This window comes from Harpegnathos saltator, unplaced genomic scaffold (genome assembly GCF_003227715.2).
Source record: "Harpegnathos saltator strain DR-91 unplaced genomic scaffold, Hsal_v8.6 scaffold127, whole genome shotgun sequence".
Taxonomy (NCBI): domain Eukaryota; kingdom Metazoa; phylum Arthropoda; class Insecta; order Hymenoptera; family Formicidae; genus Harpegnathos; species Harpegnathos saltator.
The window spans coordinates 141004-166888 of NW_020229903.1; the positions used below are offsets into that span (position 1 = coordinate 141004).

The window sequence follows — 25885 nt, forward strand, 5'->3', positions numbered from 1 at the left end:
ACGTATATCGACGTACAGCATGTGGTGTAAATCTAAAAAATACAGACATTACGTTTTATTGATATTGACAAAAGTAAATTACAACCGTACTCTTTTATATCGCTGGTAGAAATTAATTAATATATATGATCTTCGAGTAATCGAATAGTTTCTGCGAATACAACAAAAGACTGAGAAAGCTCTTCTTTCTTTATACACGAACACGGCGGATCTGAGAATATAAATCCAAAAACAAAACGGTCACGGATAAATCCGATTGCCTTACACTTTTGTAATTCTTATATAGACACTCTCTGTTTCTCCAGTCAGAGACATAAGAAAGTAATGTGTGTACCTCATATTACTTATTCCATATACCCCCAGCTTTTTTTTTCTCACTTACTTTATATATCCATTCTATTTCATATCATACAATATACTCTTACATTTTTTTTCTTTTTTCTTTTTCATAAATATGAAACGATTTGCCTTGGTAAGTAAGTGGATATCGGAATTTTTTCCCTCAAACTTTTTGCGTGTGTCATGACGGCGGTTCTCATACTTGTGATTCTTGACATCTGGCTGTACTCCTAATAACTACATAATATAACATAATTGGACTATTTTTATCTAGAATAGAAATCAAATAATATTAATAATGAGATGATACATCGATTGAAACTTAAATATATAGGAAGCGCTGCGCGACACACACGCGCGCGTATTCGCGCAGTGCTCTCTGACGCTGGAACTTAAGCGGCGAACACAAAGAGATCGATTATAAAAAATCAGAGAACAGCAGCAGGAGACACAATGTTACTTTATGTCTGGAATTGGCGTTGTTTCCGACGACAAGAGGCACGCCCGCACACTTTCGTTGTGGCACGCGCGCGCGCGTTTCTTTACTGATTTTAGCTCGTGGGTGGCTTTTGTTTTCTCGTGACCTCATGGGAACACGGAGTTGGCGATGATTCTTGTGTTACGTGTTTTGTGTGTGTATATATGTAGCATATGTTCTGTGTCCTCTGTGTGTTGCATGTTTGTGGCGATGCTTTTAAATGCATCACTGATATAAAATTTTTTACTTATGTCTAGTAAACGTCCTTCTCAGGCTATATCATTATTTAGTTAGTATAGCGTTTTCATAGCAATATCGTTTCTCCGTTACTATTATATAAAGTATTTATATCGACTTATGTATATTAAACTATATTTACAATCTTTTTCCACTTTTATTGTAACACACTGAAGATAAGTTTTTTTCTTTTTTTTTCCTTTTTTTCTCTGAAATGAGGTCGGTCGCGAGATCGCACCCGGTTCGTAGCACCGCGAGAGATAAAAAGAGAGATTGATTGTTAGAGAAAGAGAGTAAACTCACGCGGTTCGGCTTAATACCCTTGCACTTTTCTTCCTAGTAGAGTACATAATAATTCAAATCCTCAAGTAAAAATATAAACACCAAAAAAAAAAAGTACTTTTATTCGAATGGATCACTCGAGACGTGAAGAAAAGAGTATTTTTAAAAGAATTATCGTATAAAGAATATAATCGTCTTTTTGTTGAGTTGCTCGCCGAAACACAGTAGCAGGTTTCACATATGGACTTTAAATGATTGGGATAATTGGTCTCAACCGGAGCAGCGTGGGAATAGTGAAAAAGGTACGCCGACTTTTCCATTCGTTTCTAGGAGAGGTGGAACGAGTGCTGACCCTCTTGTGCGGCTATCCGTAGTTTCTCCCGCATTATTTCCAAGGTGGTATAATCAGGCAGTTTCAGGTAGTTGACGCAGGTCATTACAGATGGTAGGAAATCGTCCGTTTTCATAGATGAATCAAAAGTTTTGCGCACTATCGTTAAGGGTGGAGTTAAGCTCTTGAAACCTACAAGATACGAGTATATATAGAAGCTATGTGAAAATTTTATCCGTTACGTTGAAGCGTGTAAGAAACAATGCAGTGAATAAATTGGAAATGCGAAAATATAAATAAAAAAAAAAATGAAAAAAGAAAAAGCAGAAATACTCACCTCCGACGGGCAAACGCGGCGAACCGGTGACGAACTGAATAAACTGTCGTTGCTCTTCGCTGTTATATTTCGACATGACTTCAAACAAGAACCGGATGGCGCGTGAGTCGGGCGTGTAACCGTGATCAGTTCTACAGCACTCAGCGAGGGTCTTTACGTCCCACTGCCCGCCGGTTTGTGCGTGTCCACAGAATACCGCTTCTAGTTCTTCCGGGAAGAACAGCCTCAATTGTGACGGAGGGAATACCGATTCGAAACCTTCCCGGAAAGCTTCCATTTGTCTGAACACTCCTTCGTGCAAGAACCAGTGCACCACCAACTGAAATTTTCGTAAGAGCCGCGTAAGTTCATCTCTAATAACGATATTTCGGTGGAGAGAAAGACGGTAGAGGAAAGAAGGAAAGAGAAAGATGTGGGAGAGAGGAGAGAGGAGAAAGGAGAGAAGGAGAGGAGAGAAAGAGAGAGGGAGAGAGAGAGAGGGAGAGAGAGAGAGAGAGAGGAAGAGAGAGAGAGAGAGAGAGAGAGAGAGAGAGAGAGAGAGAGAGAGAAAGCAGCACATATTACCTTGATATATTGATCCAGATTGTGAATATTAACGGGTATCTCACTGCCGCCTTTTCTCAACTCTATATTCTCGTAACCCGGCAACTCAAACACAAGTCCCAACTCCGAGATCAGACAATTGTCTAAATCGAGCGCTTCTATCAGCTGCGTCTTCTCATGTGGCCGTAACGTCTGGTCCTTCTCCATAGTTTCTTTTCGCCTGACTACGTCTTGGAGCTTGCTGAGAGTACGATACACATCAGGACACACGTGTGCCAAGTCCGCTAACGTGAGCGTGTGTTCCTCCCCCAACAACCAGCGATAGAAAGTTAAACTAAATGGCAAGTCCAACTAAGAGAAGGGAAGAAGAGATGAAACATTTTAAAAGTGAGTATTCTCTACGAAGGGATAAGCGCAAGCGAAATTCTTACCATTCTGGAGTCGTATATCGCTTTCGCCATGAATTTCCCGAGAAATTTGAATTTGGTTTTCAACTTTGCTAAGTGTGACACCTTGGTGTTCCACGGGATAGGCGCCGGAAACAATCCGTGCACCGGGTTGACATATCCGTTTTCGGTAGGGTTAGAACTGCCGTGCCACAAATCCAAATCGGCACGTTGCAGCTCTTTGGAGACTAGAGCGTAAAATTCCAAGGTTGGTCCAAGACCGGTACCGACCTATAACAACACAATTGTGTAGTGATACTAATAAGAAAATTCGTTAGAGAATCAATAACACTTTTGTCCCATGCAGCTGGATTCTGTAATTCGTTATTGGAGTTAACGACACTTTCGTTATCGTTGCGCAGCTTTTCTACGGTATACAAAAGCTGCGCAACAAAAGTTAACGAAAATGTCGTTAACTCCAATAACGAGTTACAGAATCCAGGCTGATGGAGAGATAAGATTAAATTCAAGTACGGTAAGATTAAATCAAATTTTTCTCTTTTTTTAATAATACTTTCAACAACACTTTTGCGACACATGAAAAGGTAAGATTAAATTCAAGTACAGTTAAATAAAATTTTTCTTTTTTCTTTTCAATCGAATTGGGAAAATTGCCAAAATCAAATTTTTCTCTCTTTTTTTTTTAATAATACTTTCACACTTTTGCTCCATGAAGAGGCAAAATTAAATTCAAATATGGTCAAATTTTGGTTTTCAATTGAATCGGGGAAACCGTCAACAAAATGTCCTGCTTTTTCAATTTCACATAAACGCGCAGCTGACTAACCTCGTTTACATATTGCACTTCAAGCAGAGCCTTGCTGGATGCTAAGTCCTGAATCACTTGTTCTGCCTGTTTAAGTATGTCCGTTCTTGAAATGGTTCTCTTTCTTCGTTCTAAGCGTGGCGTCACGCGTTCCTGGCTGTCCGAGCCCGAAAGTTCAGGCGCGGAGTCTAGAAGACGCTGCAGAGCTCTGTCTCGATCGAATGACGTTGCGTACAACAGTAGTTGCCTCGTCTCGAACGGGAAGAGAAAAGGGCTAACAAGAAAAAAGAGAGAACAATTCAGTCAGATTATTATATCTGAGTTGCAAGTTGAGTGGATCAATTTATTCTTCACTAACCAAACAGTCGCAATTTGTTGCAGCCAAGACGGTAGATTCCCAGTCATAATGACCAGCGGATCCTGCAGTTGTCTGCTTGCTTTCGCGGCTATCTTGTTGTTAATGAAGTCCTGAGGCGACAGTAGACTCATGCTCTTCAGATGCGGAAACAGAATACCCCAATGGCGATTGAGAGCGTGCAAAAGTCGTAGCAAACACAACCCGTCAAGAGAGGCGTCCGTGATGGTTACTGACGGCGGTAGTGAGGGAGACAGGTATGGCGCGAGAGGACAACGTTGAGGTGGTACCGTGCCTTCCAGCCAGAGACTATCCTCTTTCCTCTTCGAACTAATTTTTGTACTTTTCCCTTTGCCTTTTCTGCTACTACCCTGTGAACTCGATCCTGATTTTGGAGAAGTCGTAGCATCTTCTTCCGGTACAGGTCTATATACAAAAAAAGAAAAGAATAAATAAAATGGAGAATATAAGTTTTTTACAGATCATGAACAATCGTATAAGAGTCGATGCTTATAAGGATTATTAAGCAAACTGAACATAAAGAAATGATACAATAGAATCGTCAATGTGACTCGGCGAGAAGATCAAATTATATTAGGAGATTGAATTAGTTCTGGTCCTTAGCAATAGATGGCTTTAATAAAAAGTTAATGATTAGTACGAATGTTGAAATCTGGCAATACTGAAAGATTTGACATTTCTCTATGACATATGACAATTTGCACGTTATTGTTACTGCGATAGTTTCATTGTTTATATGCGTCTAAAATGGATCGCACAAAATTGCATTTTCGGCATTCATTATTTTTTTTGTTTGAATTTTTTGTTGATTTGAAAAAATCGGCAACTGAAACTCGTAAAATGCTTGTTACAACTTATGGTGATCGTATTCCAACTGTAAATTTTGGTTTCAATGATTCAAAAGATGATTTGAGTAACAAAGAACGTACTGGTCAACCAAAAAAATTCCAAGATTCTGAATTGCAAGCATTATTAAATGAAAATCCTGCTCAAACGGAAAAACAATTGGCTGAACAACTTAACGTCGATAAACCAATTCTAAACAATTCCTAAACGCCTACGCGCCATGGGAAAAATTCAAAAGGAAGGAAAATGGATTCCACATAAATTGAGTGAAAGTGCCATTGCAAATCGTTTGAATATTGCCATGTCTTTACTTGTCTTTGCTGCGGACAGAAAAAAGGAATTTCTTTTATGGCAAATTGTAACTGGAGATGAAAAGCGGATTTATTTTGATAATCCAAAGCGAAAAAATCACAAGTTGATCCAAGATAACCATCAACATCGACATCAAAACGGAATATTCATGGTCACAAAGCAATGCTCTGTATTTATATGTGGGATATGAAAGGTGCAATGTATTATGAGCTTCTAAAACCGAATGAAACAGTTACGGGGGAGCGATACCAGTAACAATTGAACAAATTGAATGATGAATTGATGCAAGAAAGGCCAGCGACAGACGCAAAGCGATTCTTTTGCACGATAATGCTCGTCCACATGTTGCTTCAATCGTTAAACAAACATTGTTAGAGCTTGAATGGGAAATCCTTCCGTACTCAACATACTTTCCAGACTTAGCACCATCTGATTACCATCTATTCCGATCGATGCAACACGCTTTGGCAGATACACACTTCAATAATTATGAGGATGTGCAAAAATGGGTATGTCTGATTGAATTGCTTCGAAAGACAGATCGTTCTATCATCGCGGAATCGCTATGTTTCCAGAAGGATAGCAAAAAGTCATAGTTAATGACGGAAAATATTTTGATTGATGTAAATTTAACCATTTTTTTAAGATAAAGACAAAAATTTGACAAAATAAAACCAGAATTAATTAAATCTCCTAATATATAGGGTGTATCTAAAAATATGTTACAAATTTTAAAGGCGTATTCTAGGGGTTAAAATAAGAAAAAAAGTTCCTATAAACATGAGTCCAAAAATATCTCCCTTCCGAATTATAAACTCCCTAAAGTTGGGGGGGAAAAGATCGTCGAAATTTTGCATAGCGTAATAATTAATTGTGACTTCGATCATGACCTTCATTTTTATGTGATTTTGACAATTTAGTCTGATTTTGAGGGGGAGATATGGAGGGAGGGGGAGTGCTAATTTTCAAATGGCCATATTCTTTTATTTTTCGTCGTATCGAATATGGCCATTTGAAAATTAGCATCCTCCTCCATGTCTCCTTCTCAAAATTGGATCAAATTGTCAAAACTGCATAAAAATGAAGGTCACTATTAATTATCACTATTAATACGTTGACTGCCGCGCGCGTTTGCAACGAAATCTCAGACCACGCGCGCCACTGTACGAAGCGTGCGCTGCTGTCTCATGTCTGTTCATTTGTTTCTATCGATACATTCCTAAGATCCTCAATCAAATGGAATGAAATGGTATCGAAAACTTGGTATTCAACTTCTGCTGGGAATTTCAGTTGTAAACACTTTGATGCTTTACAAAATTGCGACAAAGACTGTAAATATTAGAAGATTTAGAGAATTGATAGCTGCAAAATTATTAGGACTGCCTGAAAATACAACCAAGCCTTCTGTTCGACGAAGTCAGCATAATATCGCCGTTCGCAAAAATGATTCTGGAAAAAACATTAGACGCGCATGCAAACGATGTTATTCAAATAAAAGATGTGAAATGGACCGATCAAAGGCATAAGAGAATCTGAAGAAAACAACAACTTTTTGTCCAAAATGTCCTGACCAACCTCAGCTTTGCAGAATGCTTTAATGTTTTACAATATCCAAATAATTTTTTTAATAAATCATTTTTATAATAATTCAATAGTTTTATTACATCCTGTGGAATATCTGTCCAAATATTTTCGAAGATCCTTTGTAAGTAGTCAAATAAGCGTCACCCGTATTCGGGTGATGCGGCCCGATGAGAACTTTTGCTGTCACCCGAATACGGGTGACGCGGCAGTCAACGTGTTAATTATTAATTATTACGTTGTGCAAAATTTCGACGATCTTTTCGCTTCCAACTTTAGGGGACTATAACTCGGAGAGAAAGAAGCATTTTTGAACTCATATTTGTAGGAACTTTTTTTCTTATTTTGACCTCTAGAATATGCCCTTAAAATTTATAACATACTTTTAGATACACCCTGTATACACAGACATTCGAATTACAGTGCCAATTTTATCACTGCTACACGCGGTACGATTGAAATGTCCTAAAATACCTGTAATATATCGTATGGGTTTGTACCCAGACCGCATCGTGTCCCAATGGCGGTTCATTGTCAGCCTCTGCCTCAGAATGATCCACTCCGGAACATCCGAACTGCCTGACAGCCTGATAAACGGTCATGTTGAATGGCAAAACTACGTCACCAATTAAAAACTGAAGCTTGTGCTTTGCCGAACCCTGACTTATCACGACTGCCGCCTATGCGAGATGAAAATGGTGAACATCAGCACGATCCAGAAGTCTTTTCTCATAGAATATACACGTTTGTCGACATGTTTCTATTTGGAAACCGCTTTGTTCGTGTGTCAATTGTTTTTATCGAAAAAGATTTGTAACATGATTAACATGATATATCCACCGACTTCATCCGGTGTCTGCCATCAAAATCGGTGGAAAATGATTGCGTGAAAGAAACAAATTATTACCAGAGTATCGTCGATATCATCCTCACTGTTGTCATCGTCGCTAACCATCGACTCAGCGTCTCGTATCCTACCATAACCACGTACCATCAAATATCGTTCAATCGCTTGCACCAGCGCCAGCGGGTCAATCTTTACAGGACCACCTTTCCATTGTTTCAGATTATTGCAGTCTGGATGACGTTGAAGATTACACTATTCGATGCATATTTGGATTTTTAACATATCACGTCGTCGGTTGATGAGAATCGAGTTATCAAGTTAAAGGTAACCGACAATACCTTGAGCTGGTGAGTGTTGAAGAACTTGAGTGCACTAGTGCCACCACGGCCAGCACCGGAACCGGCTGGTAGGTCGTGAACTTTCACTGGGAATTGTTCTAGCTGTGCGACACAACTATTCAATTTCGCCACTAGAGCACCGAATGCTCCGGGATTAAGATCCATGATATCGTTGTTCTGCTGCATCTACAAATCACCATGAGGATAGAGAAAGAGTGAAAAGAATGCAATATAGAAGGGGAAGAGATTTCACTCACAGTTGACTCCGCAAACAATTTCCAGAACATACGAAGGCGATCATAACGATTGCCCGGCGCATCTGTGGTAGTGAGGTAGTTCAATAGAGCCTTAATAAGACCACTGTAATTCATCTCGAATGGCGATATATCACTCTCGAGAACTATGTCACGCAATTCCGTGAGTGCTGACAACATTTCGTCCAATTCCTGTGAAAATGTACTGCTATTAATCCCTTTACATAGTGAGGAGTCCAACTCGTGGTACCGATGCTGGACTAAAATATCAAAATCACGAATCTGATTGTGGTGATTTCGAATCAAACATGAAAATCACGAGCCTAATTCGTACTTTTGATTACGGACCAAATATAAAAAGTACGAATCTGACTTGTATCCATTACTGTGGTAAAGAGTACAGGCTAAATATAAACAAATGAGAGTCAAAAGGAAGCAATCGTGATTCAGTTGCTACCACATATCATGATACACCACATTAGTTAGAGACGATTGTTAGACAAGCTTTTGACTCTGTTACGAAAAACATTGTACCAACGACCACATTTTGTTCGTGATTTCGTATTTTCTTCAGTTTGTATAGTGAAATTTAATTAAAAATGAGGATGTATAAAATCCTCTTTTTTAGACACATCCTTAGAGGATGTATAAAAGAAGAGGATGAATTCGAAAAATAAAAGTAGCTTTTATGAAAACGGATGAAAAATGAAAATTTTATCGATGTATCAGACACTGAAAATGATATACTTGTCTCTGACGATAGTAATGTACGAGTAGTTATACCCGGGGTTGGGAAGTAACTCGTTACTTGTAACGAAGTTACAGTTATTTTTTTCTTTCGTAACTATAACTTAATTTCCTTCCTTTCTTCCATCTATGACTGTAACTTAACTTAGTTATATTTATTTGATAACTAGTAACTAATTTAATAGTTACTTCATATATTTCAAATTTAAGTTTATGGCAAACCAGCACGATAATGCGACATGCGATGCTTGATATCCAATAAGCATACAATTATTCTGACTGCATTTGGAAAATGCGCTATTGCATCACTTATCTTTATTGTTTATTAGATGTAAAACAAGAATAAAATAACGCAATCGCGTTGATGGTCTCCTTTCCGAACGCAAAAAATTATACGCCTATTGGACATTACCGTCGCGCGTCGCCAGTCTTTAATTGTTAACTTGCGTTCAGCGTGGTTTCAGTTATATAAAAATTCAAGTAATAGTAGGTAAAACATCTCAATCTTCGGAGAAGAATTATAAAATGCTATGGTCAGCATATGCAAAAATATTCGAGTTACAGCAAAAACTTGAAAATGAGAACAACTGAGCATTTCTCTGCCCAGTTGTTATTAATAGTTTTAGGGCCGGTTGTTCCAACTTCTTGGTAAATTAACAGATTGTTAAATCATATGTCTGTCTTTGTCTAAGTTGAAGGAAAAACAAAGATAAACATATGATTTAATTCTTTCAGTCACGCAATTCAGGGAGTAAAGCAATCGTTATATGAAGGATGGTTTTATAGATTTTTGGGATAGCTGAATTCAAATCTGAAATCAGACTTTTGAAATTTTCAAATCCAAGATGGCGGGTCCAATGTAGTGGACCAAAATCTCAAAAAAATGATCAAATTTCATAAAAATCTATATACGGGGGTATTTTGGTCATTAAATTCAAATCTGAAGTCAGATTTTTGAAATTTTTAAATCCAATATGGCGGACCAGAATTCATAAAAAATGTTAATTTATAAACTTAATATTTTTAAAATTTATCATAACACTAAAACAGAAATGAAAAAACTTCTTTTGTAATAAATACAAGTACAATTGTTGCCTTACATCAGTTATCGCTTTTTCCAGCATATATTCTATATTTGCAATATTTCAAAATTGTGAATTGCGATTTCAGATAATAAAATAAACTTCTAAATTTATTTCAGCGACACAAAAAAAAACCATTTATACATGGATCGAAAATCAATATATTAATTTTCGTGAAAATTGCTCATTTCGATATCTATCATATTGGATCTGCCATCTTGGGTTTGGAAATTTGAAAAATCTGACTTTAGATTTGAATTCAGCAACCTCAAAAACATAAGGAATGATAAAATTTTTGATATACATTTACAGTCGAATTTCTTAGTAAATGAATTAAATGTAAAAAAAATAGCATTTTTTCAAGTTTCAGTTTATAAAAATAAAAAATTACAATATCAATAAAATAACTATTACATTATCAAAGTACAACCCTTAAGATGTTAAAGAACAAAAGAAAATCAAGTAAGACCTCAAATATTAGAAATTATAGCAAAAAAAGATGATCGAAAAGGTGGTACATATATATACTACTGTGACTGAAAGAGTTAACTATCAGTTAACTTACCAAGAAGTTGGAACAACCGGCCCTTAAAAAAAAATATGAATTGCTTATTTAAATTAATAAATTTAATTTGTAAAAATTATATACAATATGAGGAATATATAATAATCAACAAACTACTTTTATATAGAATTGAAGGATTTTACACAATTACCAAATTTAAAATAATAGCACAATGCGTCTGTTCTTTATACTTGCACTGCTGAACTAGTGCAATAAGTTAAAATGAGAACTATATTTTTTCTCACTCTAACTTATTGCACTAGTTCAGCAGTGCAGCTATAAAGAACAGACCTAATTATTGTAAAAAAATAACTGAAAAGTAATGACTCGTTACTTTCTAAATAATTATAACATACTATTTTTGAAGGTCAGTAATTTGTAATTGTAACTAGTTACTTTTTCAGTGAAAAAAACTGTAACCGTAACTAGATATTTGTACAAAGTAACTTTCCCAATCCTGGTTATGCCAATAACAAAAAGCTTGTAAGACTGATTGATTACAGAAAATGATGGTAAAAATGAAAATACAGGCCCTTGATTGAAAGAATTGAAAGAGCCACGAAAAAGCCATCATTTTCCATTATGTTGTTATTTTTTAATATACCAATAAAATATTTTAATATATTACAAAGTATATTTTTTAAATATATTACTATTAATATTAATATATTAATATATATATATTAAAAGTATATTCATAAACAAATTTGAATATATAGAAATTTTTTATTCGAACATTATTGGTTCCCACAAGCCCAATGTCTAGCAAAGCGCATCGAGTCCAGAGGCTACTCTACGACCATAAGACGTTACTTTGGCCTGCGCAGGGCCAAAGTAATTCGTCTAGGAAAGGGTTCATAGACTATGAGATTCAAACGTGCCACTTTGAGGCTTTCAGTCGCGGAACACGCGTGCTAAAAGTCCTTGCGAACGTCACTTACGTTTGATTGCAGTCGCTGTATCGCAGCGGTCAGCCGAGCGAGAACAGTCAGAGCTGGATGCGAACAAGGCGCGTCGTCCTGATATCTCGCTAAAAACTGCGCTGCTTGCTCACGCACCCACGCCTTCGCTTTATCCCGGTTCCCGCCGGTTAAGCTTGGATTACTCGGTGGTTTCGACAGGCTCGTAGACGAGCTCGAGTCTCTCTTGTCGCTGGTGGAACTGGACGAGGACGATTTGCGGCCCCATCTGGCTGGATTGAGATTGCCCAGAAATCGGTGGTTCTTGGGGGTGAATCCGGTGAAGAGAGATTCCGGCTGTTGCGCCTGTTGCGGAGTAGCGCTGCCCAATCTTGAGAAACGACCCTTCTTGTTCTGCCGCTTCCTCTTTAGCACGTCGCCGATCCTCCTAACGAACACAGAAAAAGACGATTTGTAAGTACGATGATGCTACACACGGCTGTTTCTCGACGCCGGCGGAAAATTGACATTTCGTACTAACAGATGTGTCTGCGGTGTATTGGGCTCATCCACGTTGCTGCTCAATTCCGTCCTGTGCGGTTCCAACGAAGCAGCGATATTTGTATTATGTTGGCATGATGCAATAGTACCGAACAATATATTGCCGTTCGTGGATGGCGAGACAACGGGAGACGTGGCACTACTAGAAGACAACATTGCGGTGGAAGAAAGTGGTGTATTAGACGGACCTGGCTGTGGGCTTGGTAAGGATGTACCTGAATATAACGTAAAGTGTCGTATGATGAAGTATGTCTATATCGTGATAAGACAGACAGTGATATAAACCGCATAATTCGGCTCGTTAGATTGTCGTTCGACCGAGCGAGGCAATGAGACAGATTGAATGCAAGCATTGAACACGATTTACCAGAAGGGCACTTGGGTGGTGAAACACCGAGAGGTACTTCAGGATCCGCTAATTGACGAACTTGATGAAGTACGCCTTCGCGATGAAAATGAACCCCAAATACTTGTGGCAACCTCTTCATCAGGATACTCGCCATCTGAAGAGCCCCGATAACTATACGCAAATCTTGCGACGCTAACATACCGGCTATATGCGACGATACCACTTGATTCTTTAGAACATCCTGTGCATGATGGGAGAACACTCGACGTTAGAGAACGTGTCACCAGACATCAAGTTGATCGTTTATCACTTTTGTATATCGTCTCACCTTAAGTAAATCAGTTGAAGCGTAATATACCATACGAAGAAGCGCTCGGAGACATTTGCATTTTACAGCAGGCCCTGCTGAGCTACTATATACCTCATACAGTACAGAAAATAAAGTTCGAATAAAAGACACTAGCCATTCGTTCGTTTCAATTACCGGAGGCACGACATCCATACTGCAATCAATATACGCAGCAATTATAATTTAACGATTACACACAATTATTGCATTCGCAAGCGAATGAAAGACTAGAAAGACTCGGTCGCTACACGACTCGTACCTAGATGAGCAAGTTGGACTCTTTCCCTCAGTAGGATTGGCGTTTACTCTGCGAAATATACTTCTTGCCATTCCCATATCCTCGTTAATTTGTTTCATCACAGTCAGATCTATAGTGTAAGTTCGTCCTAAAGTGGAAAGGCATATCTCGTCTTCACCGTTCTGAAACGCCATCTAAAAAAACAACATGTGCGTGCAAAATTCATATTGCATTCGGCAACGTTGCCTTTATTAACTACCAATAATGATCGGCATGTGAGCCATGTTCAATTACCTCGATAATTCTAGAATCTATAGTACTGAACGGGTGGCAACAGTGTCTTTCGTCGCGCCATTCCCAGTGGACAGTTTCTTGCTGATTACTGGTCCTTTCGAGTAAGCTATTTACACTGAATATCCCATCTGTTGGTAATGGAGGCATAAGTTCCTCGATTAAACACGTTATTTCGAACCATTCCTGTGGGGAACGCGATACCAACTCCACATCTTCCGTTTTAACTTCCAGAGATCCGGTTAAAAGATAACTTAACGTGAAAGCTATATTTTGCTGCAGTAACAACTGTGCCAGATCGGGACAGCGATTGGATATCACAGAGAGCATTCGTAATACAGTTATGAAATTGCCAATGCTATTAACCGGTGGCGTAATCATAAGCTACAATGGAGAAGATATGGAATGTATGAATAACGCTGAGATCTAGTGATTATTCAACGATAATTATACATATGTATATACATGTACGTACACGATTAAACAAATGTTCAGCTTTCGCTTACGTACCAGTTGTTGCAAATTTTGCAGGAGTTCGGCATTGATAATCTTATGCAGCATAACAGGATCGTGCTGGAAACTGTCGACTAATCGACTGAACGCCTGGCACACGCATTCGACGCTCTTCTTATCCTGATTCGTTAATCTGCTCGTTAATAATGGTAAACTGTCCACTACCAAGTGAAAATCATCCGGATGGAGATTTTGACAACAATTTGCGGTAATCGTTAATGCCGCGCGTTGCGCTGTGATATTGAAAAAGTCAACAAATTTCAAACAGGCTGACACACCACCCTGAAAGCAAAAGAAAAAAAAAAGGATCGTTGATCATATTAAACTGCGAATCAGCTGTGAGTCATGAGATCGTTAAGAATAACCGAGCCGCGTTTCTGGAATGCTTTTAAATATTTCGCGACGAGCTATAAAGCGCACGAATACTAATGCTGTATACGTACCGCGTGTAAAATTGTTTTGCTATGCCTGCGTGACAACATGGCCAATGCTGTCAGACATTGCTCAGCTACGTCCATACACTCGATTGATTCTAGTTTTTGCAAAAACACCGGCACCGCGTCGACCACAACGGTGGATGATCGTGGCAATGCCTCCATCATGTATGTAAGGGCTCGACACGCGTGAGTCATTATCACAAAATTATGCTCAATTCCCAATAAATTAATTAAAGCTGCGACCACTTGTTTGACAGGGAAACCTGTTAGAGTATCCTCGTTCCCCATAACAAGTATCTCCCCCATACCGATAACAGCTTGCAATTGTTCCCCTTCATCGTCAGCATTTTGCAAACCGGGAAGTAACTGTTGCGCTTTAGCAGCTGAAATTTATCGACTAGAATTAGATAACGTGCGAGGTTGGTACACATAAAATGTTGCAAGCAATTTACTTGATAACTATAAGAGATAGACAAAATATATGTTTTCAGTTCATACGTGTGTGCGTGCGCACGTGTGTAAAAGAGGAAGAGATATATACTCAATATTTTTCCTATCTCTTGTATTAAGTGCCAAAACGTTGGAAAACACTATGCGACGACGGAATGCTCTGTATAAAATTTGCCATATCATCGTCGGCGGTTATTAGCCAATTATCTATTATTTTTTTATACCAGCAGTCGCACCCATGCTTCTATTCAACAAGTGCTGCATTCGTGGTCCCAACGCCCCGAATACATGAGGTGGGAGGCCTCTAGCTTCCAGTAAAGCCTGCAGTCGTCCAACTTCCCCGTCATCGCTCTCACTATCACCTGTGGTTCCCGACATGCCGGATGGTCCTCCACTTGCTTCACATGTAAACAAAAAGATTAGTACTTTTAATCTCTGTGCGATGTTCGCTACGACGGTTGATACATGTCAAGCTTATCGACGATGACACTTACCAGTGGCGGATGTAGCAGTCGATGCAGATTCCTCTTCACCGGTGGTTGAGACTAGTTGGCTACCAGGAACAGAGGATGATACTGATGTCGGCGTAGCGCTGATAGAATCACTACCTGACATCGCACTGCTCAATCCACCAGAGCCACTCTCAACCACTGGCGGCTTCCTCACTCGTGATGAGGAGCGATGCCTGTAACAAAATGTGGATTATATATGCACGTGTGTACAGTCGAGACAAAGCTCATAATAGCCTTCTTTTTTCTTTTTAAACTAATTATATGTAGGCGTAATACGCATGAGAAAGTAGCCCGTAGAAAACACAACTCTTACTATCAACGTCGATAACAGTCTTATTAGCAGCTAGAAAATAAAAATGTTACTTTATATTTCTCTTCATACTGCATAAAACTTGGATATTTTTTAAAAGTATTATTTATCATCTCAAAAGCGTCGAACCGAGCACGATCTCCGTTAACGACGGAACTGTACTTGCTACTACGACACAGAAAAGTCAGATTACTTCTTGTTCGAGCGCAATCTTTGTTTGAGATTTTGGTCTCGGTTAAGTTTTTGGCAAGCGATCACTCGGGAGGAACGTTTCGAAGAGTTCGGTTCACATCATTACCTGGAACTTGAACAGGAACCCGTCGTAGAGTCTTTCTTGTGATGCTTCCCGGAATTTTTGTTATTCGATGGTAGTTCTTTATACTGCTCGTTAGAAGTCTTCCCTCGTGAACGTAACAAATGCTTGTGTGTAGAATGAGGGTGTGCTGGGTTGGCAGAAACGGTGGCAGACACAGGTGGATTGGCAGTGGCTGTCGATGCGATGCCACTCGTGCCTGCCCCGTCATGTGCCAACGCACCCCCACCACTCTCCACAGAGTTGCTGGCTGCGTTACCCACTCTGACGCTGGACTTCACACCTTGACTGGAAGCTTGACTGCTCGTGCTGCTGCTCGTGCAAGTTGCACCACCGTGGGACTTTGAATCTAAAATATTCAAATGTCACACGATCATTGAGATATGTAGGCAGAGACTTAACTTTCTGCGTTTCTGATTGACTAACTAACTGTGCGCGATGCTGCACAGATTCTCATAATTTTCAGTATGGATGTAAAAAATTTGCAGTGTGTGTACAAGTACATAGCATTTTCAATATTTACAACACATTTAATGCACGAGCGAGATATTTTTGAAAAGAGAATGACATATCTCAAGCCTCTTTTAATTCGTGGTCGTGCGCAATTTAAAACATCAAACATTTTCGCAAGTTCGATGAATATCGACGATGACGTATGATTTTTATTGCGATGAGTTTATATGTGTGTGAAATTTATTCTGACAATTAGAGGAATAAATTCGTTTAATCGTTCGTTTATGTGGATGTTATGTACAGATGAATCTGTGACGTAAATATCATATATCTCTAAAACATAAGAATCAAGAATCATACAAGGGATAACGTTTGTTTAAATGTCGTAACACCAATGATAACAGAGAATGGATGCAGAGGAAAATGCATTTTTTAATTAAAAAGATTAAAGAGAACTTTTAGTGTTGAATATCAAAAAACTGCAAAAAGATATCAAAATCACCAAGAAATCGAATAATGCTGTTTTTGTATACTTCCTTACAGTACAACACACAATTTTTGTCAAATGAGATGTAACAATGCAAATAACATCGTCGTACATTAATTTTAAACTATCTAATTCCAACCGGTTCAAAGAAGCAAGTCTTAAGGAAGTAGATCTCAAACCCAGCTTACGGAAGTACTTCCTTACTAGAAGTAAAAATTAATAACATGTGCGATGAAAAACTGAGAACAAAAATATTATTGCATAGTAAAAGTCTGCTTTCACAAGAGGTAAAAGTTTCCCTTGGTGAAGAAAAAAATGTTCCAAAAATTATCACAGGTATTTACGTGTCAAGTTTGCCTATCATTTAAATTGAGAAGTACTCCGGATATATTTGTGTGTCCTGTCCTTCCTTTCCTTTATAGATATTTTTATAAATTTGGGATTAGTCATAATAATAGATATCATACAATTATGTTTGAACCATAAGAAATATGACAATGACGATATTCCTTGAAACAATATACTCACCTTCTTCAGATTATATTGTATTACTCTTCATCAATATTGCCTTAGTAAAACAAAATATATGAATTTTCAAATACATAAGAAAAAGATAGAAACAACAATTTAAATCTTAATTTCGAAATAAAATATAGAGTATATGTAAATATGTAATTTTGGACAATAATACCCAGGACATCAAAGTAATTATAATAATACCATCATAATTAAACTTATTTGATTATTAAGTAACTATTTATTTAACTTTATGCCGCATGTTTATGGAAAACTTTACGAAAATGTTTGGAAGCAGCTTTCATAAAATTTTAATATAATATTTATCCAATATTATTTATCAAGGATAATGCCACAATTTTCCATAGTTTAAATTATGATTAATTGAATAAAATTATGATTAAAATTGTAAAAGAAAACATTTCTATATCTTTAACATATTATGTATAAATTGTTAATTTTTAATTGTTAAATAATTATATATAATTTGTTAATAACTCCACTATGTATATAACGAAAATTCAAAAAGTTTAAGAAAAATATAGATTTAATATTTCAATAAATCATGATGCACGATGCACTTTAAGAATAAGAATATTATATAATTATATAGATTATATAACGAAATTGATAGATTATAAACGTGTATTACAATAGTTGGAATCATATTTCTCTTAAATATTTATATAACTAATATCATGCATAAGTAAAAACAAACCTAACAAATGAGTTTATCTGACAATAATTATATTGTAAGTGATAATATTTAGATGGCAGATGGATGTAGGGAATAAGTTCAGAGAATGAAGTTCAGTGACTCTGATTTTCACTTAAAGACATCTACTCACGAACTTTTAAGAGAGAAAATAAGGGGAAGAAAATTGTGGTACGAAGTGTGTACTCCTTAGGCTTACCTTCTTGATGGTACGTTTGTGTTGATATTGGAAAAAGTGCTTTGACAGCAGACACAAATCCTTCCAGACATTCGCTCATCCTCAGGCCTAATGATACAGTCTGATCTATGACTCTTATTTTGATAATGCTTGCGCTTTTTTTTAACTTTACTATATTTCTTATTGAAATATATTTTTGCTTTCTCGAATAAGTCTCTATATTTTAATATGGCTTTATCGCTGTCTTTGATATTAGAAAATCATGACACCAATTTTTAAATCCATAATGGTTTTATCAGTTTCTCTTGCGTTATACAATACTATGTAATTAATTTCCCATTCTTGTTTCATAGTTAGATCAAATATGTTAGAACAAGCTCACAACATAATCATAATAAATGTACAGAATATGTGCTCTATGTTACTATTATTATTATTATACTGATCACACAATGTTTTCCTTATGTGATATATCTCACACAACACATACAATAGACGAATTTTTCGGAATTTCCTTATATTATTAGTTTTGTCGTATTAAATTCTTAATAAGTTAATTTAGAACTCTACTAAAGGATAAGTCAGAGCGTCAAAGAAAAGAGAAAGAGAGAGAGAAAAATGTTGCAAAAAGAGATACATGTATATGTGTCGGTATGTGTAAGTGGAAACGTGTATCTGTGTAAATATGAAGATACATCTCCCATAAGACTTTGTTGGGATTTATGTAGGCTATAGGTTAACTCTAAAATACTACTTAAACTACGCGATTTGTTCTTTTTCGTTTTTGTGTTATGCATATTATGCATGTGTGTTATACACACAGTGTTATACATATTGTACCTATCACAGATTTGTATATTTACTATTTCTCTTTTATAATAATTATCATAAATCAATTAGATACAAAAGATGTATCATATTTTGAATTAACCCAATAATTAATAAATTAAAAATTAGACTTGGGAAATATAATAGCTACGTAAGTAGCTGCAAATTAATTTTTTTGTTTTTTAAATCAACATTGCAATGTTCATTGTGAGTTACAGGATACTGATTTTATCAGTTTTATTTTTACATTTTTATGCAAAATTAAATGTTAACTTGTATATTAATATACTAGACTTTGAATCATATATAGAACAATATCCCTTATCATTAATATTAAAGAATATAAAGTAAAAGAAATAAGAAAAAGAAACAAAATATATGTTAACTCGTGTTAATACATAAATATAACCATATGTATCACTAAAATCTTTGATTTACAAACATTGTGGTTAGTTTAGAGTCTTTGTGTGTGATAAATTGAAACTGCATCTTTGCTCAAATCATACATCATATCTTCTTGCAATTGATAAAAGTGCAAGTGAAAGAAAAATATACACTAACCTCGTCCTCTTGATGTGGATGGATGACTAGTGAGTGACGTTGTACTTGAGGAAGGTACGACGTCGCTGAAGGTGGCAGCTGTCTTCCGGCTATATCCACTGGATAATGACAGATCGTAACTGCTAGTTCCTTGTGTCAATACTTGTGGATTTTGTGGTGTACGAGAACGGGTTCGCGACGCCACACAATCGGTGGCTGTTAAATTTAACTCTGGCAAACTTGTCCTTGCTGCACTACGCACCCTCGTACTGCTACTACCGATATTATAGTTGGTTTGATGAACTTTATGATGTGACCTCCAGTTGGTATCTGTTTTAGAAATATTTTTAAATTATATGTGTTTTTCGTCATTAATTCATCATATATGTTGATGATTAAACTTATCTGGTGTTTATATTATCATAATCTCAATTCCAGATAAAGAGAGAGGAAAATCTTTAGAGGAAAGCACAAACAGCAAACTTGTAAGAAGAAAGACTTGATCTATATACACCATCATGTAACAATGAAAAAGAAACTGTTGATTGGCAAGATTGTGAAACGACGTAACAATATATATTATATACAATTACAACAGGCAGAAAGACACTGAAATTGTGACAAAACACCTTATCTTTAGATAAATATATCAATATGATCATACCTGGATAAGACTCTAAGCCAGCTCCATGACTTCTTCGTTCACCTCTGAGCCTAACTTCCCCTTTGGAAGAATCGGTTGAATGTGTGTGCGCTGTATTACTGACAACTTGGGATGTCTGTGGGTCGCCAGTGATTTGTCTACGTCTCTTCTCCTCCACCGTATCTGAGATTGCACTAGTACTTTGTCGTTTTCTGTAACCACTATAACCACTGCTAGAGCCTTTCCCCCTAACTTTAGAGGTGTCCGCTGCAGCACTGGCCTTCTCTACAGACCCCCCTGATGACGACTGATCTTGTTGATCTGCCATAGATTAATCGACTCATGCCACTATTCTGTCTGCAAGGAAAATACAGAAACATAAATGTAGTTATTTTACCACAAGAGGTAACTAAACATAATATATCAATATTTTTTCGTTATTAAGCGCGAAAAATAATTACGGAGTATCATTCAGAAAATATGCAATGTGTATAGCAACACTCAGAAAGATGAAATGTCGAATTAATGATAATTGCGGTGAACAACGGAAGTTTTCCTCTTTTTCTTCCTTTTTTATGTTTTCGATAAGCCAAGTACTTTTCACTGATTATGCATATCGCATGCAAACACACACACACACGCGCGCGCGCATAATGGACGGAAATAATTTCCGTAAACAAAATTCGACAAGACAATCGAGATGCTAATCTCGATGATGGAAGAAGATTGGACAGAAGTCGGTGTATCGAATTGTAAATTAGGCACCTAAGCGACGTTCTTATTTCCGTGTGAGTATGCATAACAAGACGCGAGATGAACGACACAATGGAGAGGAACGCGCGCTAGAGACATATCTCGAGCGTGGTTGCGCACAGACTTTCGAGAGTCCGAACAAACCCGGTGCCCGCGAGCGCGACATTCGCAAATATATGGAGTTTCCTCGTTCCCCGAGCTTCTTTGTTGGAGGAAAATATTAACAACGCTATCATACAGGCTCGCGGAGAACGGTTTACTTTCGATTATCGCTCGCGCTCGAAGTCCAAGCGCACAAGTCGCGCACAGTCTGGCACGAATGCTGGAACGAGGAGAGGCCTATTTATCGCGCACACGGCCAGGTGTTACATTTAAATGAGCGCACAAAGGAAGGATTTAAATGTCTCTGTTCGGCCACGACCGCTCGTAGCGGCGATTTTATCGTCGCTGCTGCGTCCGCGACTTCTGCTCGCGCACTGCTGCACACGCGATAATACAACAAACACGAATTGCTCGGTAGCAGTGTGGTAGTAACAACAGTAATAGCAATATCAGTAGCAGTAGTAGTAGTAATAGTAATAGTAAAATAGTAGTAGTAGTAGTAGTTAGTAGTAGTAGTAGTAGTAGTAGTAGTAGTAGTAGTAGTAGTAGTAGTAGTAGTAGTAGCAGCAACAGCAGCAGCAACAGCAGCAGCAGCAGCAACGGCGGCGGCGACGACAGCGGGTAACAGTGGCACGACGACGACGACGACGCTAACGGCATCGATATTGCGATTACTAATAAAAAAAAATCCTCACGCCTTGGACAAGCAAGCCATATGCGCTCGGATAAGAAGAGCGTGATCAAATAAAATGATCAGGGCGCGATGCGCAATTAATGTTTTCCTCCGACGGCGACGGCGGCGAGGAGATAGTAACGAGTCGAGAATCATAACAAACATTACGACCGCTCGACTGCACCGTTCTCATCTTCATCCGTCCGTTATCTGTGACTAACGCGAAATTATGCCGTTAACATGACGGCAACAAAGTCATCGTTACTTCGCTTTCCCGAGATGGAGGAGGAAGAGGAGGAGGAGGAGGAATCGCGCTTGCGATAAAGGTACAAAGAAGAGTAGACAAGAGCGAAGAGAGAAAGAGTCCAGAGAGCCCAGGGCGCGCGTGGCTTCTTTCTCTTTTCGTAGCCGCTTGATGCTTCCCAAAGCCCGGAGAGACTACTTGGGACGAGCATAACAAAGACTCGTCGCGTGCGTCGCGTGCAAGAGAGCGAGCGAGCCAGCCACCATTTGCGCTCGCTCGCGAGTAATGGAGGACGGGTTCTCTCCTCTCGTCCCACTCTGTTCGCGCTCTCCGTCGTTCTCTGTGACCTCAGGTTGAGGTCCTCCAAAAAAGAGAAGCCCCTTCTTCCTTACCCTTCTGACTCTTCTACACCCCTCCTTTCTCCCTTCCGTCTCGTCAACGTTCTCTCTCGTTCGCTCTCGCTCGACCACGGATCCCTCCTTCTACCCTACGCGCTGCTCTCCGACGTTCTCTTCGACTCGTCGGAGAGGAGTCGTTTCGAAAGAAAGGAAAGAGAGAGAGAGAGAGAGAGAGAGAGAGAGAGAGAGAGAGAGAGAGAGAGAGAGAGAGAGAGAGAGAGAGAGAGAGAGAGAGAGAGTGTTGTGTGTGGTGTGTTGAGAGAGCGAGGCGGAGAGAGGGCGGGGAGGGGAGGGAGAAAGAGAGAGAAAAGAAAAAGGAAAGGCAGATAATTGATGCAGCTCTTTACCTGAATGTCGGGAAAACATGCCCAGGACATCGCGCGATTTCAGCGGAGCGTATCTTTCTCGATTGTTGTTGCGACGTTTCCTTATTGTCCTGGAGTACACGAGCGACGGACGGATGGACGGACGTACGCACGCACATGCACGCACGTAGATAGGTAGGTGCGAGCGTAGTCGGTCGCGACCAAGAGATAGAGAGACAGAGAGAAACAGAGAGAGAACGGTTATCCGTACACGGTGCGGGTGATGAGCGTGCACACACCACCGTCGACGACGATGTACAAACAAACACGAACGAAGCGACACACTGAACACATTGAGCTGTACTGAAGGCGAATCGACGGAATGCGACGGGTTATCGGGCTCGGGTTGGTTAGAATTGGGAGACCGGAGGACGCTCCGCCCCCGTTGGTTCGGCGAACGTCACGCGCTAGCCAGCGAGCAAACCGAGTACGCACGCAGGCAAGCCAGTAAGTCTGTCACAGTCTACGCAGACGAACAATTGGATGAGACTGGCCGCGGCCAGGCAAGCAAGCACGCACGCACACGCGTATGCACGCACACGCGTATGTACGCACGCACGCACGCACGCACGTACGTACGCACGAACGGACGAACGAACGAACGAACGATCCAATGCACGCATGCCGCCGTGTCACGGCGGAGTGCTGCAGCTCGACGGTGCGTTCGGAAACGCACCGGATCGCCGCGTCGCGACGACACGCACGCACGCGCGCACGTTCCACTTGGAGATTCCGTTTCTTCCATTTCTGCTCGATATTCGGCAAGAGATAAGGGTTCTTATTCTCGAAAATTGTCGCATACAATATTTCATGAATGTCACTGGGTATCACGACTCTCAGCCAATTAAATTGCCCGATTGATGAAACATCGCATACATTTTTCACGAATTTTCGAAAACAAGGGCCAAGGATGGAACGACGCTCACAGCCGACGCGGCCGCCAAGTGGAACTTAGCCGAGGCAACAGCAGCGCCGCGGCGCGAACGGCCATCTTGTTCGGCCGTTTTTTAAATTTTCACTTTTACCCGACTGTGCTGAGCAACGCGAACCGGCCTCGACGAAGCGCTTACATAAACCGGCCGCGCGACACTTTTCCGCGAGAGAGAAACCGCACATGGCGAATCGTCGCGCTACGTTGTTGCCTGTCGCGCGCCGATCACGTGGTTATTCGCTCGCTCGTTCTTTCTTTCTTTCTTTCGTTCGCTCGTGTTCATTCGAGCGCCCGATTGATCGACTTGTTCTACGTTCTCGAGCAAGCGGAACGTGTGCGTCGTGGATCAAGAGAAAAAAGTACACACAGCCGTGTGCGGCTACATTTATGTAACGCGGCGCATTTACGCGTCTCGACGATATCTCGGTGTTATCGATGCGCGGAAATCGATGACGTTCCTGACCGCGGACGAGAGAGAGAGAGAGAGAGAGACGAGCGATTTTGTCATCGCGATCGTCACGTCCGACGACGTTACTCCGACGCAACTCATTAACACACATCGCGCAATTGCTTCGATTCGGAGCAAACGCGTTCACGCGACGATTGCATGATGACGCGCGATAGCTGACAAATTTTGAATCGGTAATTAGCAAGTGGGAGAGACAGAGTCGCGCGTCGTTCTCCTAGACGAATCTTTCCAATGAGTCTCCCTCTCTCTCTCTCTCTCTCCCTCTCTCTCTCTCTCTCTCTCTCTCTCTCTTTCTCGTCCGTGAACACGCAGCGCATTACATTCTACATATAAACACACGCACTCGGCCGTGCCAAGGTCCGGTCGATCGTCGTGCTGCGTGCGTTCGAACCGATCGAAATATGCGCCACTGCGACGCTCTGCCGTGACATTACATGGACGCACGCGAGGAGACGCGTCGCTGCGGCGAGGACTCGCCTCTTTTCGCGCTGCGTCGTATCAGGGACATGATCACGGCGTGAAGCGCAGGCGATAATTTCGCGGACTCATGAGGCCCACGGGCTCGACGAGGTCGTTCAGGATGTCGTAACAGATGTCAGATTCTCGGCCTCGTTGTCCCCAGAGCTCGCCGTGCGAGAGCACGAGCGGACGAGTGAACGAACGGGCGGCAGCCTCGGATTGGCTGGCGAGTGCGTTTGGCAGCGGCCAATTGGCCATCGATAAGCCTCGCAGGCACGATTTACGGCCGAGCGATGTCAAAACAGCCTGGCTGCTTGGCAGGGATCAGCTGTGCGTGTCTATGTGCGTTTGTCGATCGCGTTTCCGTTTGCGACGTACCACGTCGTAGCCACGCGTCGACGACGCGACAGGACACGACGAACATGATCCTAAGGAGACGCGTGTCCCTTCTCCCGACGGAGATAACGCTCTTACTCACCGCAAAAAGGGAGCTCCTCCCCTGGAAGTCGGACTCTCCAGTTACGCAATGCGATGCGCGAGGGGACACGTGAAAATACAGAGTGAGCTGTCAAGTCGATCCCAGCGCGTCGTCTGCTACGAGATATCTCGACCGAAGTGCTTGCAAAAGACGCAGGTGTTCTAGCGCGTTCAAAAGTACGTGCGTCGCAGCGCCAGCGGCCGAGGCGCCACACCGATTGGCTGGCGCACGATGGACTGCAATGCGTTGGCCAATCGCGGAGCGAGAAAACGCGAGTGACTCGCGTCGAGTCCATAGACATAGGAATATAGGGACAGAGCATAGAGTTGCGGGGGGATAACCATTGCGAGATGGTGCGACGAGGTAAACTGTGCCTAAATCTAATTGGTGGTTGTGCCGTGTGGGGCAAGAGCACAGGCTTTTGCATAAAGCCAGCGGCACACGGTGCTTGTTTTCGTGCTGGATTGTTTGCTGGATGGAAATACTGCGTTCTGATTGGTGCATTTTCATCCATCTTCGGAAATGCACCAATCAGAACGTAGTATTTTCATCCAGCAAGCAATCCAGCACGAAAACAAGCACCGTGTGCCGCTGGCTTTACACATAATACATAACGCATAAGAGAATAAACCAATTAGTTTTCTTCATTTCCCTCCTCAGGATAGAAATGAAGAATTCTGATTGGTTGATTCTCTTATGCGTTGTGTATTATGCGTTATGCAGA

The 25885-nt window shown here is 40.1% G+C and overlaps 1 protein-coding gene across 6 annotated transcripts; it reads right to left on the bottom strand.

The window, feature by feature from the left end:
- Nucleotides 1–25: 25 nt before the first annotated feature.
- On the bottom strand, nucleotides 26–25286 carry ctrip (E3 ubiquitin-protein ligase ctrip). Of its 6 annotated transcripts, none has more exons than XM_011138256.3 (25): nucleotides 25162–25286; nucleotides 20311–20646; nucleotides 19668–19976; nucleotides 18300–18386; nucleotides 15915–16278; nucleotides 15289–15479; nucleotides 15019–15192; nucleotides 14351–14727; nucleotides 13905–14189; nucleotides 13398–13778; nucleotides 13125–13297; nucleotides 12845–13019; nucleotides 12535–12757; nucleotides 12148–12382; nucleotides 11649–12054; nucleotides 8317–8505; nucleotides 8060–8245; nucleotides 7782–7973; nucleotides 7349–7554; nucleotides 4118–4540; nucleotides 3781–4033; nucleotides 2979–3224; nucleotides 2569–2898; nucleotides 2005–2323; nucleotides 1663–1859 (listed from the first exon to the last, which is right to left on the bottom strand). In XM_011138256.3, exons 2-25 carry the CDS (start codon nucleotides 20615–20617, stop codon nucleotides 1663–1665), a joined length of 6228 nt encoding a protein of 2075 aa, XP_011136558.1. In that variant the 5' UTR covers nucleotides 20618–20646; nucleotides 25162–25286. The 6 variants fall into 6 exon arrangements, with proteins under 6 accessions (XP_019696138.1, XP_011136558.1, XP_011136560.1 ...); XM_011138258.3 differs by lacking the exon at nucleotides 25162–25286 and adding an exon at nucleotides 22807–23378 and having other exon boundaries at nucleotides 15031–15192; XM_011138254.3 differs by lacking the exon at nucleotides 25162–25286 and adding an exon at nucleotides 22807–23377.
- Between the last annotated feature and the right edge of the window lie 599 nt (nucleotides 25287–25885).

Coding starts and splice junctions, on each gene's coding strand:
- ctrip (XM_019840579.2), bottom strand. CDS start 20,617: ATGGCAGATCAACAAGATCAGTCGTCATCAGGGGGGTCTGTAGAGAAG. Junction 18,387..19,667: donor ATCCACATCAAGAGGACGAG/GTTAGTGTATAT, acceptor CTGTATCATTAG/GCCTGAGGATGAGCGAATGT. Junction 1,860..2,004: donor GCCGCGTTTGCCCGTCGGAG/GTGAGTATTTCT, acceptor CGTATCTTGTAG/GTTTCAAGAGCTTAACTCCA.